We start from the raw sequence: 18,856 nt of genomic DNA, 5'->3' as shown, positions 1-18,856 counted from the left end.
TCCTGGAACAAGGGAAAGGCACAACCCAAGAAGTGGGCATTAAAGCTCAGTTGCCCAGTTGCTGGATCCTTGAGCCCCAGGGCCAAGGCCTTTGGACTGTGACCTTGAGCTCTCCCAGACAGCCCCATCCTCCCATGATCTAGTTAAATGATGCTCCTCTGTCTAAGGCACCAATCTGGGGGAGGCATGTAAATACCTTTGAATGACTTGCAGGAAGAGCTCACAGACTTTATTTTAATTAATTAATTAATTAATTAATTAAATTTTGGTCTTTCTATAGACTTCAGAGATCCGGCTGACTTCTCAGATAGATGGAGACAGAGAGGGAAAAACATCCCATCATTGAAGTTTCCACTAGTGTGGTGGGAACCACGCTCAGACTTGGTCTGATTATATGATAAGGTAGGTACCTTCCCAGGAAAGCTATCTTGCAGACTTTTTGATGCATTTTTTAAATTATTATTATTGTTGTTGTTATTTGCCTCCAGGGTTATAGCTAGGGCTCTGTGCCTGCACTACAAATCCACTGCTCCTGGGGCCTTTTTAAAATTTTTTTTTTCCATTGTTGTTGCATAGGATAGAGAGAAATTGAGAGAGATGGGGAAGACAGAAGGAGAGAAAGACAGATACCTGCAGACCTGCTTCACCACTTGTGAAGCGACCCCCCCCCCTGTAGTTGGGGGGGGACTTGAATCCGGATCCTTGTGCTAGTCCTTTTGCTTCACACTATGTGAGCTTAAGCAGGTGAGCTACCGTCTGGCCCCCTGGATTCATTTTTTAAAATTATTTTTTAGTTATTTACTTATGAGGAGAGAGAGAGAATATCAGAGCATCACTCTGGCACATGGGATGCCAGGGTTCGATTCTGAGGTCTCCCGCCCTAAGCTTTACCTCCTGCATTGCCTGCAGGCGGTGGAGGAGTGATGCTGTATAGACTAGATTCTGAAATATGAGGGCCTTCATTGGATCTCCAGCATAGCATGTGCCAGAATAATGAATAAAAAATATTTTTAATGGAAACAGTTTTTGTTTCAGGGAAAAGAAGACCTTCGAAAGAGGGGTGGGGGCCAGGGGTCAGCACACACCCTGCCTTAAATACCCATCTAATTGCCCCCACCCACCTAGCTGCCTAGTCCCAAGCATTGTGTGGCTGTCTTTATCTTAGCTATCTTATCCTCTCTGTCAGAGGAATGTGTCATCTTCCTAGTCTCTGGTAGCAAGAAAATGCCAAAGCTTTTCACACACACACACACACCTCGGTCCTAGTGCGGCCCAGTACCGTCCAGAACCGAACACTGTGCCATAACCCCGAAGGGAACAGCACTGAGTCCATCGGTCCTCTCGGGTGGAGGCCCGCAGGTGCGCGCTGAGCCCACTCCTGGGTGTGCGTCGGGGCTCCTGAGCGTCGGGGCAAGTCGCAGGCTCCCGGGGCTCAGCGAAGCTGTCCCGGGGGCGCCGTGCACCCGCAGCGCTGAGTCCTCCCAGCCTGGGACCTTCGGAACCCAGCCCCAGAACCTTCGGTCCTGCCTCGGACGTCGGGCCCCAGAAGGACTACAGCTCGCGGTGCCCGCGCGCTTGCCTGGAGCGCGGAGCCCGGAGCGCGGAGCCCGGGACTACAGGACAGCGCCCCGCGGCGCCTGGGGAGCGCGCGCCCCTCCAGGAAGCGCTCGCCGTGCCTCCCCGCCCCCCACACCAGCCCCCCCGCGGCCGGAGGGAGGAGCCGGAGCCGCCACCGCCCGCCCGGCCCGCGAGGAGGACGGGACCCCGGCGGCTGGGATCGCGGAGCGCACTGAGCTGGCTATGGCCGCGCCGCCAGCGCCCTGAGCCCGGCCCGCGCCCGGCCGAGGCGCAGCGCGGGGATGCCCCGGGGGCCCGGAGCGCGGGCAGCGCCAGCCACGCGGTGAGAGCGGCGGGACCCGCGGTGAGTGGGGCCCCCGGAGGGCTGGCGGGCGCTCAAGTTCGGCCTTCAGGCTCGGCGGCCGGCGCCGGGGCGGGTCGGAAGGAAATGGGGTTCCGTCTCCAGGGGCTGGGGCGCCCCGAGCCCCCGCTCCCCGCGCGCACCCTGAGTCCGCTGTCACCCGGCCGCGCGGGGGCGCTCCGCCTGCTCCCGGACTGCGGGGTGGGGCGACTCGGGCAGCGGAGTGGGCGGGGGCTAGTGCCCTCGGGAGGAGGGGGGCGAGTGCAGCTGTTTTGGGGATACCCCCCTCCCCGGTCACACACACACACTTACCTCTCCGGAAAGCTGGTGGGCGTTCGGGAGGTATAGTCCCCATTGCTCTTACGGCTGAATAAGACTTGAGGTCGGGTTGGTGCCCGGCTGGCGCGGACCCCTCATCGCACCCCCATGACACGACTAGCCCTCCCACCCCCACCCCAGCTCAGGAAACTGCTGGAAAGCCTGTCGGCTTCCAGACTGGGTAGGGAGAACGAAAGTGGGAGTGGGGCTGGGCAGTGTCCCAGAAGTCGGAGTGTGTTTGCAAACTAGTTCTTTCTGCAAAAGCTGTCTGGCACCTGTGTGGTGGTAGGTGTGTGTGTGTGTGTGTGTGTGTATGTGTGTGTGTGTGTGTGTGTGTGTGTGTGTGTGTGTGTGTGTGTGGTGGGGGGGTGCACAGTGGCGAGAGAGCAAGGCCGCTCCCAGGGCCTCTTAGGGTTGCTTCTCTGGGAAGGGAAGGGGGTCTCCCACCCCCAGCCAATCCCATCGTACCCAGTAGCCTCTATGCCTGCTACAAACCCTCTTTTGAGGAAGGGGCTCCATCACGGGGCTGTGATTTGCCCAAGGCGAAGCTGGAGCCTAGGGCTCTGATGATCCATTGGGGGTTTATCCTGATCGCGATTTCCCTCCCGCCCTGTTTTGTGTTGTGGGGAGTAACCTGGCAAGGGATCTGGGAAAATTATCTGAGCCAACCTTTGCATTGTCTGCACATGGCGTTTCTGGGTTTGCCATGGGCGGGGGGAAGTTGGAGGGGTTTGCGGCCGCAGCTATTTGGTTCCTTGGAGCACTCACAGCATCTTTATTCAGTGAGGGGAGAGGAAATCAGATCCTGACTCGCTGGAGCTGTGGGTACCCTAGGTCAGAATGCCTCCCCCGACCCCTACCCAACACAGCCAAGGCCAGACCCTCTTCCTTGCCATTATCTGTAAAATGGGCTAATTGTCCTGGGCCTGTGAGCCTTTCTGGAGGCTGTGTGCAAACACCAAGGAGTGGTTTTATTGCAACCCCTCTGGCTTGGGGCCCAGGGATTGCTGTGACTGCCCCAGGGGACTGTGACATAGCTGACCAGAGTGGGAGTGGTCACCCCACAGTGGAAAGAACCCGAGGTTAAAAATGTGGACACTTGGGTTCTCCTCCACCCACTCTGCCACTTCCTGACTGTGTGCCTTGTCACCCCTTGGCCTGGAAGGAGGGGGGGAGATTTTTCCATCTGTGAAATGAGGCAGACAGTGATGAGCATGTCAGTTTGCATAGTTGAGAGTTAATGCAGTTTGCAAGGCTGCTGGGTGGCAGGAGTTGGGAGCAAGCGGGTGCAGGTGTTTGCAAAGTGAGGGGGTAAGTGTGGTCCCTGACACTATTTCCTCCTTCTGCCCTCCTTCCCAGAAACCATAGGAATTAAAAACACGGGGCCATGAACAGAGGGTGGAAAGCAGAGACAATTCTGTATATCTCAATCACCGCCCCCCCCCCGCCTCAGTCATCTTTTAAGATCAACTTTAAATAGCTCACTTGGATAGTGTGTTGCTTTGTCATGTGTGTGGCCCAGGTTCAAGCCTGGCCCTCACTTCATTTATCTAAACAAACAAATAAAGGCGATTCTGATGATCCCTACAGGTGACAGAAAGCTGCCTTGCCTAGCGGTGGTTCAGGATGAGCACTCGGGAACAATCCTCAGTGTCACTGGCCCTGGGAGTGTAGTCAGCCTTCTGCAAAGCAGCAGCATTTAGGATTCTTCCTGGGATTTTTCTTAGGCCTGCTTCTCCCTCCCTTGCTTCCTCCCTGGAGAAAGAAGCCTCCTCGGAATTAAAATGTTGGACTTCTGGACTGCTGTAGGGACAGGGTTCTGAGCAGGAAGTTTCTACCATGCCGATGGTTGGTGTTCCCACTCCCTCCTTCCCCCCACAGTGAGAGGAAACAGAATGTTCTCTAGAATTCCTTTCACTCCTGTCAGAGCTGGGAGCCTTGTCTCCAGACAGTGTTCCCTTCTGAGGGCCCTTATCCTGGGTCCAGTCTGTCCCCTGGAGGCCTCCTCTCCTCTCCCTCCTCTAGCACTTAAGGAGTCCTGAAGTCCCTTCTGCAAGCCAGGCCCCTGCCCCCTAGAGAACAGGCCTCTGAAAGGGGCAGGGGACCTGGGTACAGGGTCACCTGGGGTCTCAGCAGACTGCATCTGGAAGTGGAAATAACCATTGGTTCAAGTCCATATGGAGGCTTGGAATTCTCATGGGATGTGTGTCATGATTTTCTAAGGTCCCACAGTGCCTGCAGGCTGAGCAGGGCTCACAGTCTCCTGGTTCTCTCTCCCCATTGGTTCTGGAATGGGGTGTCATCAAGGGAGCCCTGTTGTTCCATGCCCTGGAGTATTTCTGTGCTGCCCTGTCCACACCTTCTTCCTCCAGTGTCTAGGAGAGGAACTAACCACAAACCCCTCACCTCTGGTCACTTAGCCTTGCCTGATTTCCTCTGGGTTGTAACCAGTTACCTCACTCATTCATTCATGTATCTATGTAGGCTCCTCTCCCCAAAGAATAAAGAACATCAGTCCTGTTCAAGGCTCCGTGCACTTGGCAGCATGCTGTGTGGATGAATGGTTAAGGCTCCTGATAAATGGGTCTGCGCTGGTGAGAGATTGGGCCCGGAAACATTGAGAGTTTCCCCCTTGGTTCTCTGGAGGGGTCCCTGTGGCACCCCCATGGAGCACTGGGGGACAGTAGACCTGTCCAGGCAGGAGGGGCAGTGCTGGGCCAGAAGAGAGCGAAAGGATGGACTGGTGAAGGAAGAAACTGGGGGTCTGGGGACTGGGGAGGTGGGGCTGGCAGCTGCTGCCCTTGCCCGAACTCCAGAGTTGGAGGCATGTTGGGGAGAGTGTCCCTACTCAGCATCCCTGCCAAGTCTCTTAACCCTCCAACCTCAATTTCTTTGTGTAGGAAGTGAGGGCCCTCAAACTGGAAGTCATCTCAAGCTATCTTCATTAAGTTCTTTTGTGAGAGAGATACAGAGCAAGGAGAGAGAGAGAGAGAGAGAGAGAGAGAGAGAGAGGAGATACCCCAGAGCACTGCTAACTCCGTCTTGTGCTGGCTCTGGAGATTGAGCCTGGGATTTCTGGGGCCTCAGGCATGAAAGTCTGTGCTCTCTCCCAGACCCTGTCTCCCAGGTGGGGTTCTTGAGCAGTTATAAATGGCTTATAAACTGAAGAGAGCTGTGCACAGATGTCGTGATTCTTCCCCCGCCCCCTGTGGCCGTGGGTCCCCACCTCCCAGGAAAGTGTCCCCCTCATTGAGCCTCAGGGAGGGCACTCAAGCTGGGCTACAACTAGGGAGCATTAAGGGAAAAGGAGAAGCGGGGAGGAGGCGAGCAGATGAATGACCAGGGGGTTGGAAAGCTATAGATGGGAGGGAAATGCCTCCAAGAGAATAAAACAGCGTGAAGTGACTGTGATGGGGAAGGGGGCTGAGAGGGAGCTCAGGGAGGAGCAGGGTGACCATTGTCTCTTTCCCTAAAAGAGGAAGCAGTAAAATGTGATAGGTAGGATGACTCAAGAAAGAAAGAAAGACATGGAGACATGTGATAGAAAGCTAGCTGGTCAGGGGCTAGGTGGTGACGCACCTGGTTAAATGCACATATTACAGTGCTCAAGGATTCATGTTCAAACCCCTAGTCCCCACCTGCAGGGGGAATGCTTTGAACATGGTGAAGTAGGGCTGCAGGTGTCTCTCTGTCTCTCTCCCTTTCTATCTCTTCCTCCTCTCTCAATTTCTTTCTGTCTCCAATAATAAATAAATAAAAATGTTTAAAAAGAGAGAGAGAGACAGAAAGAAGAAAGAAAGAAAGAAAGAAAGAAAGAAAGAAAGAAAGAAAGAAAGAGAAAAAGGGAGTCGGGCGGTAGTGCAGCAGCGGGTTAAGTGCACGTGGCGCAAAGCGCAAGGACCGGCATTAAGGATTCTGGTTCGAGCCCCTGGCTCCCCACCTGCAGGGGAGTTGCTTCACAGGCGGTGAAACAGGTCTGCAGGTGTCTATCTTTCTCTCCCCCTCTCTGTCTTCCCCTCCTCTCTCTATTTCTCTCTGTCCTATCCAACAATGATGACATCAATAACAATAATAACTACAACAATAAAAAAAAACAAGGGCAACAAAAGGGAATAAATAAATATTAAAAAGAGAAAGAAAGAGTATCTTTTTTTATTTTTTATTTATTTATTTTCCTTTTTGTTGCCCTTGTTGTTTAACATTGTTGTGGTTATTAATGTCGTTGTTGTTGGATAGGACAGAGAGAAATGGAGACAGGAGGGGAAGACAGAGAGGAGGAGAGAAAGACAGACACCTGCAGACCTACTTCACCGCTTGTGAAGCGACTCCCCTGCAGGTGGGGAGCCGGGGGCTCGAACTGGGATCCTTACGCAGGTCCTGGCGATTTGCGCCACGTGCGCTTAACCCGCTGCGCCACCACCCGACTCCCGAAAGTGTATCTTTTTCAAAGGGAGAAGAGGGCCAGAGAGAGGCAAGAGACAAAGTCTCTGCCTGAGGTTAGAGTGCATTGTTTGTTTGCTTGTTTGTGTAGATAGAGACAGAGAGACAGAGTGAAAGAGACCACAGCACTAAAGCTTAATACAGTGTAGTGTGGACCAGGCTTGAAGCTGGGCCACGCACTTGGCAAAGCAGTACACGATCCAGGTGAGCTATCTCGCCAGCCCTATATGTTGGATTTTTATGAGTCGATATGGGGGAGAAAGGCAGGCAGTGGATGCAGATGTCTTTCCATTGATAACAAGACCTTGGCTCTTTCAACACATCTTTGGGTGGTTGCTACATTCATCGTGTCTGGCGCCTGCAGGATTGGAGAGGGAGGGTGCCCTGGAAGGGGTCATGGGGCATCTTTGAAACATATGCTGAAAGTAACTGTTGTTTGTCTTCCCCCTGGAGAAGAGAAATCCATGGCCCTGACAGGGCTGTGAGTGACAGAGAATGCATAGGCTAACTTAACAGATACCATCTTAGGATATCAGCCCCATTAGGAAGTGGTGACATTGGAACTGAGTCACTAATCTGTGAGCACTGGTCTATTTTTCATGGTTGTAAGTCATCTGTAGCTGCTAGCCAGCAGATGCATGATAGGCCTTTTTAAATGGGTTAATATGTCTCCTTGGCCCCAGGTAGGGGTAATAGCACATGCAAAGACCAGAGAGTCCAGCTAGTTCCTTTTTTCTTTTCTTTTTTCTTTTTGATAGTGCCATGGAGCTGGAGCTCTATACTGGCACTACAAATCCACCACTTCCAGTGGCCTTTTTTTTTTTTCTCTTTCTAATTTTTATTAGAGAAGACAGGGAGATAGAGAGAAGGAGAAAAAGATAGATACCCACAGACTTGCTTCACTTCTCATAGGACCCCCTGTAGGTGGGGAGCTGGGATTCAAACCCTGGTCCTTGTGCTGAGTCCAGCTAGATTCAGACTACAGGACTAGCTGAGTGAGTCTAGACAGTGCATATACTTTCTGTGGTTGCTGTAACAAACTAGTGACTGAAAACAGCAGAAATGTCTTCTCTGGTGGTTCTAGAAGCTCCAAAGTCCAAATTCAAGTTATTGACAACATCATGTCCCCACTGCAGCTCTAGGGGAGGCTAGAATATCTTCTTCCTTTGTTCCTACTATCTATTTCTTTATTATTATTATTGCTGTTGTAGTCATTATTATTGTTACTGATGTCGTTGTTGAGTAGGACAGAGAGAACTAGAGAGAGGAGGGGAAGACAGAGGGGGGGGAGAGAAAGATAGACACCTGCAGACCTGCTTCACCACCTGTGAAGCGACCCCCTTGCAGGTGGGGAGCCGGGGGCTTGAACAGGGATCCTTATGCTGGTCCTTGCATTCTGTGCCATGTGCGCTTAACCCGCTACGCTACCATCCGACTCCCCTACTATCTGTTTCTTTAGTGGTTTGGGGGTCAGGAGCTGGGGGGCATCTGACCTGCCTATCCCCTCCCATGACACATGCTCCCAGCAGATAACACTGTCCAGCCCCTCCCTCCTATTGGGCTCTAGCAGTCCTTCCATGTCGTGCCTGTGTCCCTGAAGGGAAGGTGCATTATGCTGCAGGAGAGTACAGTGGATGCAGAAAGTTAAGCTGGTTTCAAACTCTGGTTTGTAGGAATAGCTGAGTGAGCCTAGGCAGTGCATTTGTTTTCTGTGGTTGCTGTAACAAACTAGTGGCTAAAAGCATCAGAAATGAATTCTCTAGTGGCTCTGGAGGCTTCAAGTTCAAGGTGTTGACAAGGCTATGTCCCCACTGTAGCTCTAGGGGAGGTTCTTCTTTCAAAATTTGTAATTTATGTTATTCTAATGAGGCATACATTGAGAAAAAGAGGAGAGAGAGAGGAAATAAGAATATGAGACTAGGGGAGTCGGGCAATAGCTCAGCGGGTTAAGCACACATGGTGCAAAGTGCAAGGACCGGCATTAAGGATCCCGGTTCAAGCCCCTGGCTCCCCACCTGCAGGGTAGTTGCTTCACAAGCAGTGAAGCAGGTCTGCAGGTGTCTCTCTTTCTCTCCCCCTCCTCTCTCCATTTCTGTCTATCCTATCCAATGACGATGACATCAACAACAACAATAATAACTACAATAAAACAACAAGGACAACAAAAGGGAATAAATAAATAAATATTTAAAGAAATAAAAAAAAATGAATCCAGAGCACTGCTCAGCTCTGTCTAAAGGAATTGAACTGCAGGCTTCAGAGCCTCAGGTATGACAGTCTTTGGCATTAACCATTATGCTGCCTCCCCTCCATCTTCCTTCTTACAGCTCCTGGGAGCCACAGGCATTCCTTGTCTTGTGGTAGCATCTTTCCAACCTCTGCCTCTTGTTGGCAGCCTTCTTCCTTTTGTGTCTTCCCATTGTCTTGCCATACAAAGACCACTCATGTTGGACAAAGACACAGCCTACTCCTATAGGACCTTGTCTGAACCATTTTTACACCAACAACTACCCGTCATGTTCTGAGACTCTGTGGGCTAGGGCTTTAACATAAAGTTTCAGAGAACACAGTTCCCCTCTATCTGGCAGGTTGTATTAACTGTCTGTTCTTCAGTCCTCAGATCTAGAAGATGGAATGATAAAGGTCCTCATCATAGGGTCCTCTCTCAGCCTAGGAGATGGCATTGTGGATAGGACATTGCATTCTCAAGTATGAGGTCCTGAGTTCAATTGCCTGTACCACTATGCCAAAATGATGGTCTAACTCATTCTTTCTTTCTCTCTCTCTCACCCTCTCCTACCCCCCCCCCCCATTAGTGAGGAAATTAAACTTCAAAACAATAAAATGGCATCATCCTCTCCTCTGCTTACCTCTCTTAGGACCTCTCCTAGGATTGCAGCAGGCCTGATGGTATTATGTTATCCTCAGAACCAGACCAGCCACACAGGAAGCCATCAGAACTGTTGCTTCCAGCTTAGGCTGTCTGAAGGTGGGGCTGGGACCAGGTGCTGAAGAGCAGATGGTGATGCTTTTGGTGAAAGGAACTTGCTGGGGACCCGAGCCTGAGGCAGAGCCTGCTCCTCTGGGTTGTGGACCGCTCACTTGTTTGGGTGCTGAGGTTCAGAGAAAACCCTTCCCACTATGTGAATGAGAGGGGTGCCTCTCCAGGCTGACACATGGTCTCTCACTCATGGTTGTATGACATCAGTAGCTGCTGCCCCACAGATGCCTAATGGGTCTTCCTGAATGAATGAACGTGGAGGAATGGCTCCAGGTAGAGGGAATGGGACATGCAAAAGCCCTGAGGCCCACGGAAGCTACCAAACTACAAGAAGCCCTTAACATAAAGGGGAGAGCCCCCTCTACAGAGCTGAGAGAAGTGTCCACCAGTCACTGTGGACACCCCCAGGGAGATTTGGGCTCTCAGTGGGTCCAGATGACTTTTCAGATCCTATTAGCCCAGAGGTTCTTGGAGGGGGAACTTGAGGAATGGAAGCCCATAGTTCTTCAAGAAAGAAAGACTGAAGCTCTTCTGTGACTTTTCAAGCCTGGAAGGAACAAACCAAAGCTTTTGATGGGCAGGGAAACTGAAGCACAGCAAAGGAAAGGAACTTCTGCAAGTTCACATAGAGAGTGGGAACACCTATCCCAGTCTCCCCAAGTTCATCCCCAGAAGGAAGGGGAAACCCCTTCAGGACAGAATCATGATACTGTGCCCAAATCCCTTTGAGCCCCTTCCCCCCACGGCCCCCCTCAGAACAAAATCAGGTTGGAATGGCTTTGGCCCAAGGTGACTGTCACCATGTTTCCCTCTACCCTTCTTTTACTTGGTCGACTCTCTGGACTTGGGCAGCCCCACTTGGAGACCCTTGGGAATTTTTTTTTTCTTTTGCCACCAGGATTGTCACTGGGTCTCTGTGGCTACTGGCTATACCATTCCAGGTGGCTGGGTCTTTGTTTGTTTTTGCTGTTTGTTTATAAAGGATAAGAGATGGGGGGCAGGGGGAGGAGGAAGAGGAGGAGAGAGACGTCTGCAGTGCCATTCCACTGCTTCTGAAGCTTCTCCCCTGTAGGTGGGGCTGGGGGCTTGAACCTGGATCCTTAAGCATGGTAATGTGTACACTTTACCAGGTATGCCACCACCCAGCCCCTAGGAAATTCTTTCTGCACCTCACTTAGCACTTCCTTTGTGGACAAGGGCAGGACCTTAGCCAGCAACCCTACTGTGCAGATGAAGGAGCCTAGGAGGGAGGCAGCAGCAGAAAGGAAAGTGAACCCCCACAGGGACTCCCTGGGAGTAGGGTAGTGGCTGCCTCTCAGCCTGCTCAGCCAGCCCCGAAGGTGATAACCTAGAGAGACCCTCCTCCTCCCAGTCTTGGAGAGCAGCCCCATGGTTCACCGGTACCAAGGAAACCACCCCTCCCCATCCCCTCGGAGCCAGGGTTTGGTGTGCAGGTAGGGCTGGCTGCAGAGAATAACTTCCCCGCAGGTGTGGTCTGGCAGAACGGGGCTTCGGGGCGCCAGGCGATCCCCACTGCAGCCTGCTGGCAGGCTAGCTGCTCTATATTTATCCCCATAATGGCCCGGCTGCCTGGGCTGCCTGTTGGGAGTGCCTGAGTCCTCCCAGCGCAGCAGCAGCTGCCGGTGCCTGAGCTAAGGTGGAGAGATGATATGTGGTGCCACCCCTTACCTTGACAAGCACCAGCCAGCTCTCCGGGGACTGTACTGCCTGGCTGGAGCCATGGGCCCACAGGGAGGACAAGCTACCCCTCCCCACCCCTCTAGAGAAACAGGACGGTGGCTGGTTTGTGGCTGGAAGGTGGCACTGGTCCAGCTAAAGCCTTTCAGCTCAGAGAGTCAATGAGTTCCAGATTCTGAAGCCTCGGAATTCCCAAACCCTGTGATTCTGTGAATCTCTAGTCCCATTCTAAGAAGTCACAGTTCATCTTCTTTTTCTTTTTTAATGTTTTTGTTTTATTTTAATGCGAGAGTATTGCATTTGGTGTATTGCACCAAAGTAAAAGACTCTGGGGTGGGTGCAGGGGAGAGTACAGGCCCTGGAAAAGGATGACAGAGGACCTAGTGGGGGTTGTATTGTTTTGTGGAAAACTGAGAAATATTATGCATGTACAAACTATTGTGTTTCTGTTGAATGTAAAACATTAATCCTCCAATAAAAAATGAGAGAGATACAGAGACATTCATAGAAAAATATCATAGCACTGCTCAGCTCTGGCTTATGGTGGTGCTGGGGAGTGAACCTGAGGGAGACCTTGGAGCCTCGGTCATGAAAGTCTTTTGCATAAGCATTATGCTATCTTCCCAGCCCTGAGAGCGCCTTTTCCTTGCACGTTTTCTCTCTTTCTCTCTCTCTCTCTCTCTCTCTCCCTTTCCTTCTCCCTCTCCCTCTCCCTCTCCCTCTCCCTCTCCCTCTCCCTGTCTTTTAAAATCTATTTTTAAAGACTTCTTTATTTAAGGAGAGAAAGAGAGAACGGGAGCTTTGCACATTCAGTACTGAGGATCAAATTGGGACCTCATGCTTGTAATCCAGGGCTCTAGCCACTGTGCTACCTCCTGGGTTGATTCCACTCACCTTTTCACTCTTCCCTACTGTCAACCACTGTGGTCCTATTCCGTGCTTCTCTGTACTGAGAACAACGGAGATGAAAAACAAGACCTGGGCTCATCTTTAAACTCAGGTGAAGGTGGCATTTCTCAGGCCAGTGGTTACAGCATGGTGACAGCATGAGTGATTTCCCCTCGAGGACCAGAGGCGCAGTGTCATGGGGGTTGTTTTGTTTCGGATGCAGTGAGAGGATCTTCCATACTTCCATATCAGAAGATGTGCCATACTGCTGAGTGGCCTCTCTAGTCCAGTTTTCATTCTGTATTTTTTTTGAGAGAGAGTAAGAAGAGAGTGAGGGAGTGGGGAGAGACCCAAACACTGGTTCACCCACCATGGAATTCCCTTGGTACTGACCCTGGTTCTCCCAGGTGGAATGAGGTGCATCATATGCACTCTACACAATGTGTGTGTGTGTGTGCATGTGTCTGTGTGTCTGTGTGTATGTGTGTGTGTGTTATGCTTATTGCTTCAGTTCCATGCTTGCACAACTCGGCTGCTCCTAAAGGCCATTTCTTTCTCTCTCTCTTCCTTCCTCCTATTCTGTTCTCCTTTCTTTTTGATAGATGATGAGAAACAGAGAAATAGCAAGTGGGAGAGAGAAATAAGAGACCTGCAGCACTACTCCATTACTCATGAAGCTTTTCCCCAACTGGTGGGGTCCAGGAGCTTGAACTTGGGCCCTTGTACATGGTCCCAGCCCGTGTGTGTGTGTGTGTGTGTGTGTGTGTGTTTTCTCAAAGATTTGGCTATTTGTTTTATGTATTTATTTATTTATTTGCCTCCAGGGTTATTGCTGGGGCTTGGTGCCTACTCTATGAATCCCCTGCTCCTGTGGACATTTCTTTCTTTCTTTCTTTCTTTCTTTCTTTCTTTCTTTCTTTCTTTCTTTTTTCTTTCTTTTTTTTATAGGTCGGAGAAATTGAAAGGGGAGGGGAAGATAGAGAGGGGAAGAGACAGGTAGAAACCTGCAGACCTGCTTCACTGCTTACGAAGCAACCCCCCTACAAGTGGGGAGTCAGGCATTCAAACCAGGATCCTTGTGTAGGCCCTTGAAGTTTGTAGTATGTGTGCTTACCCGAGTGTATCACTTCCCAGCACCCCGATTTAGCTATTTATTGATGAGAGAGAATGGTGGAGAGAACACCAGTCATCACTATGACATATGTAATGCTGATGACTAAACTTGGGACTTCAGGCAGGAAATGTCAGGTATTCTACCCACTGTGGCACTTCCTGAACCTCCCAGTGTTGTGCTTTTGCTGTTTGTCATGGTGCCTCATACATGCAAAGCAAGCAGTCTACCACTGAGCTACATCCCAGACCCTGTTACCTTTTTCCTGACATTTTCATGGTAAACTCAAGCAGATAGTGACAGGGACATCTCGGTGACTTCACAGACCAAACACTCAGACTGAGAAACAGAAACACACACCCCTCCACCCCAGCACCTGATTGTGGTCACTGACATTTGTCCCCCCACCTCCTCCACTCACCACTGCCCAAGATTCCAGTGGCAGAGAATTCCTCTGTCTGCAACATGCACTCACGCAAGAGAATACACTCCCCCACATATACTGTCCCCTGCTTTGTGTGAGCCTCTCCATGCCAGTGTCCTGTGCTGCCTTCATGCTCATGGTAGGCTTGAAGTCCCAGGTTCAATCCCCTGCACGATCAAAAGCCAGAGCTGTGGTCTGGGAGGTGGCACAGTGGTAAAGCTTTGGGCTCTCAATCATGAGGTCCTGAGTTCAATCCCTGGCAGCACATGTGCCAGAGTGATAGCTTGTTCTTTCTCTCTATTCCTAGCTTTCTCATAAATAAATAAAATCTTAAAAAAAAAAAAAAAGCCAGAGCTGATCAGTGCTCTGGTTATAAAACAAAATAAAAAAATAAATTTTTAAAAAAGGAGAAGGGAGGACAATTCAGGCATGTGGAAAATTATGTAGGCAGGAAAAAGTATGTGTAAAGTGAATAGCATAGCTAAGGCCTAAAGTCTAAGGGCTGTTTTAGAGTGCTTGGACATTGTTCTAAGGAGGGTAGAGTGTTTTGAAGAGGCTTTTCTGGTTTTCAACTGGTACCTACTGTGTCAGTCCTTTTATAATGTCTATTGGGTGAATAAGAAAGCTGAACTGCATTTTGGAGAGACCAAACCACATGCTCAGGGTCATCTGACCAGGCTTTGTTTGCTCACCTAGAAAATGGGGTGGTGGTAACACCTGACTCCAGGATGTTACTTAAGCTACAGATTTTCCTTCCTTCCTTCCTCCCTTCCTTCCTTCCTTCCTTCCTTCCTTCTTTCCTTCCTTCTTCCCTTCCTTCCTTTCACCTATTATTATTTTTGCCTTATCACAGGGGTTTGGTTCCTGCATAGTTACTTTTTCTCTTTTTTTTTAAAAAAAAATTTTTTTTTATTAATTTTATTTTTGAGAGAGATGCAGAGAGAGAGAGAGAGAGAGAAACACCAGAGCACTGCTCAGCTCAGGCTTATGGTGGTGCGGGGGATTGAACCTGGGACTTAGGAGCCTCAGGCTTGAGAGTCTGTTTGCATAACCATTATGCTGTCTCCCCCGCCCACTTTTTCTCTTTTTGATAGAAATAGAGAGAAATAGGGAAGGGGGCAGGGAGAGAGAAGGAGAGAGAGGACAGAAACAGAGACACCTCCAGCACTGCTTCACTGCTCATGAAGTTTCCTCTGCTGCAGGTGGGGACCAGGAACTTGAACCCTAGTCCTCACACATGATGATGTGTATGCTCAACTGGGTGAGCCACTGCCTGATCCCTTAAACTACAGACTTTAAATTCCATAATGCTCTTTATTATTGCTCCATCAGCACACAGCCCCTCAACTCCTCTGTCCCCTTCCAGTAGAGGGGACCAGGTGTGTATATGCCTAGTGCCTACATTTAGGAAAGGTTGGCCCAAAGCCCCAGCCCCACCCCCTGTTTTTATGTCCCAAGACATATCTTGGAGCAACTGAAAGTGGCTGTAAGAGTTAATCTTCTGTGTCAACTTGGCAAGGCTCTGCTGACCAGTTGTTTGGTTAATCACCGGTCTCATATTGCCCTGTGATTATTCAGATGTGAATAACATATAAATCAGTAGAGTTTTATTAAAGCAGATTACCCTCCATTATGTGGGTGGGCCTCATCCAATCGACAGAAGACCTTAAAAGCAAAGAGAAGGAATTTGGCTCCAGGACTGAAACCTGGAAGCCTTGCCTGGTTTCCAGCTTTCCACTCTGCCCAGTCTGTTCTGCAGACTTCAGACTGCAAATCGCAATGTCTGAATCTTCAGTCTTGGCTGGACATTTCAGACTTGTCAGTCATCACACTCATATGAGATGTTTCCTTTAAAAGAAGTCTGGGTAGGCAGATAGACAGAGTTTCTATTTGTTCTGTTTTCTCCAGTAAACCCTGGATGGTTCAGTTGCCATTTGTCTCCTTGGCTCTTCTCAGCTGGGAAATGGGGTGAAGGGTACAGCGTAGACACATTCAGGGTCACATCTTGACCTTGAAATTCCAGTGAACACAGCTACCAGGGTCCACAAGAACCAGGCACTTGCTTAGCTCAGGGTTGTGTTGAGGTTTTCTTTAAAAAAATATTTATTTCTTTATTCCCTTTTGTTACCCTTGTTTTATTGTTGTAGTTATTGTTGTTGATATCGTCATTGTTGGATAGGACAGAGAGAAATGGAGAGAGGAGGGGAGGACAGAGAGGATGAGAGAAAGATAGACACCTGCAGACCTGCTTCACTGCCTGTGAAGCGACACCCCTGCAGATGGGGAGCCAGGGGCTTGAACTAGGATCCTTATGCTGATCCTTGTGCTTTGCACCATGTGCCCTTAACCCACTGCACTACCGCCCGACTCCCGGTTGCATTGAGTTTTACCATGCAGTCCAGAGGAGATCTGGCCAGGATCTCAGTGTGTGAGGCTGGCAGGACTTGCCTGGGTTCTCAGTGTGGCCTCTGCCTCATGGTCCAGGTTCAGGCTCCACCAGAGTCACTGAGGGGTGTGGTCAGCTATTAAATCTCTGGGGCTCAGCACCTGCACTATGAATCCACTGGTCCTGGAGCTATTTTTTCCCTTTTGTTGCCCTTGTTGTTTATCGTTGTTGTTACTGCTGTCATTGTTGTTGGACAGACAGAGAAAAATCGAGAGAGGAAGGAAAGACAGAAAGGGGGAGAAAAAGATAGACACCCACAGACCTGCTTCACCAGGGGTTCGAACGAGGATCCTTACCCTAGTCCTCCTCTCACTTAGGAGCTTGGTTCTCAAAGTGTGGGCTCCATGGGGTCACCTCCACCTTGTCACTGCCCATATCTGAGTGAGGGGCCCTCCCAGGCATCTGTGCACCTGCTTTCGCAGTGTGGAGATGGCTGTATAGTTCAGCTCCTGAATCCTGAACCCCTTGAGCCGTTGACGGAGAGAAGGATGGAGTGGGATATTCGTAGCTCTTGGTCTCATAACCTTCTGCCCCTGGCTTAGAAAAGCCATTGTCATTTCTTGGGCCTCAGTTTCCCTCCCTTTGAACTGGGGTATAAGTTCCTCTGCTTCTAGCCACTTAGAGCAGAGCTGAGGGTTTGAGAAGTAGGGTGTGTGTGTGTGTGTGTGTGTGTGTGTGTGTGTGTGTGTGTGTGTGTAAGATGGCTATGATTTCCCTGGACCCTCAGGTTAACAGGCCTATTGGGTGAGCTCCCTCCTCCTCCCATTTATTTGGCATCTGTTCATTCAGTGCTTGCTAGGTGAAGCATCAAGGACACAGGTGATTCCTCCCTTGTGGATCTGACAGTCTGAGGGGCCAGGTGAACAGTAAGTGATTGTACCCTGCGGTCATCTGTGATGGAACAGTGGGGCAGCCCTGGAGGTGGTGCAGTGAATTCTGTAGCACAGGGTTCCAACTTTAAGCCCCAGCATCAAGTGTACAGGAGTGATAATCTAGTGCTCGATTTCTCTCAAATAAAGCAAAATAGCGGAAGGAAGGGAGGGAGGGAGGGGGAGGGAGGGAAATGTGGGGCTGAAACTGAGATGACATCATCCCTGGGTGACTGGAGAAGACCTCTGAGAAGGTAACATTAAGCTGCTCATTAAGACCCATAGTCCTGTGAAGAAAAACATCTGGCAGAAGGAGCCATACATGCAAAGGCCCTCAGGCAGGAGAGAGGCTGGCATGCTGGCAGAGCAGGAGGTCAGAGCCACTGGGGCAGAGAGAGTGAGAGCTGGGGTGATGTGGGGCCAGGTCAGGTGGGAGCCCTGCTGGCCTGAGGGGAATTTTGGGTTTTATGTGATAGACTTGAAGGCAGAGATATGGAAGTGTCTGGTTTGCCTAAAGGGCAAAATATGCTAGGAAATGGGGCCAGTGGACCTTTTGAGGCTGAAGCTTCTGTCTTTTTTTTTTTTTCCTTGCCTTTGCTGGGGCTTGGTGCCTGTACTACAAATCCACTGCTCCTGGAGGCCATCTTTTATCCCATTGTTGTTGTTTATTATTGCTATTGCTGCTGCTGTTGTTGGATAAGATGAGAAATGGAGAGAGGAGGGGAAGACAGAGAGGAGGAGAGAAAGATAGACACCTGCAGACCTGCTTCACTGCTTGTGAAGTGACCTCCCTGCAGGTGGGGAGCCAGGGGCTCAAACCGGGATCCTTGCGTGGGTTCTTGCGCTTAGTTAGCACTATGACAGTTTAACTCACTGCACCACTGCCTGGCCCCCTAAAGTGTCTGTCTTATTCACTGCTATGGCGCAACGTGCTCCAGGGATATTTGTTGAATGAATGAATGGGAATTCCCCAGCCCTGACCCTTCTTTGCCTTAATTAACCTATCTATAATTAACCTATCTATAAAAAGAGGCTTTTTGTTTTGTAGTCATGCCTTTCCTCTCCTTCCTTGGGGTCCGGTCACCCCCAGAGGACCTGTGTTCAATGTGTGACCATCTATGAGCAGGCCTGGGCTCCCCACGCCTCCTCTTCCAGTCTGTAACCTCAAATTACCTGTGGGGCGGGCACTGTCCTGGAGAGCACTCCCCTCGCCCAGATGCAGGGCAGGCCCAGCCCTCCTTAATGACACCTTGCTCGACAGCCCTCCCACTGGAGTCGGAGGGGAGGGGGCCTGGCCCAGCCAGGGCTGTGGTTACTTTTTCCATTGCGTCAGACCTCAGGGTCCAGCCCGCCTATCCGCCGCCCTGCTGGCACACAACGGCCCACTCTGACCCCCTGCCTGCCCCAACTCTGGACATCATGTGTTCCCCGTTTCGGCTTTCCAGAAGCTTCCAGCCGGAGGGTGAGTTGGTGATGCTCCTGAGGGGTGGAGGACTGCCCCCTGCCACCCACTCATCACTCACTGTAGTTGGGGTCTGTAGACTCCCAAGAGCCCAACCCAGGACAGCAAAACATCCTCTGGTACCCAGCCACCCTCCATGGCTGGACCACATTGGCCACACTGTCAGGCAGGCCAGAGCCCCTGAAGGCTGTGGCAGCATCGGGAGTGAAGATAGGCATGGGGGACTGGACAGGGGAGGCTGAGCAGGGGAGAAGGGGACGTGGGCTGTTTGTGTGGGCATG

The 18,856-nt window shown here is 50.8% G+C and overlaps 1 protein-coding gene across 3 annotated transcripts in view; it reads left to right on the top strand.

Annotated features, from left to right (window-relative positions):
- The first annotated feature begins 1,781 nt into the window (after positions 1-1,781).
- CPNE2 (copine 2) overlaps positions 1,782-18,856 on the top strand; it is a 61,924-nt gene continuing 44,849 nt past the window's right edge. For 2 of the 3 annotated variants that reach the window (XM_060185506.1, XM_060185505.1), the window contains exons 1-2: positions 1,803-1,921; positions 4,721-4,830. In XM_060185506.1, coding sequence (XP_060041489.1) covers positions 4,797-4,830 — 34 coding nt within the window. In that variant the 5' untranslated portion in view covers positions 1,803-1,921; positions 4,721-4,796. Of the gene's footprint in view, positions 1,922-4,720; positions 4,831-18,856 lie in introns of all 3 variants that reach the window. The other variant, XM_007520105.3, reaches the window with a different exon arrangement.

This window comes from Erinaceus europaeus, chromosome 2 (assembly GCF_950295315.1).
Source record: "Erinaceus europaeus chromosome 2, mEriEur2.1, whole genome shotgun sequence".
NCBI lineage: Eukaryota > Metazoa > Chordata > Mammalia > Eulipotyphla > Erinaceidae > Erinaceus > Erinaceus europaeus.
Note: the sequence above shows the minus strand (reverse complement) of the source record. Positions and strands in the feature narration are given on the sequence as shown.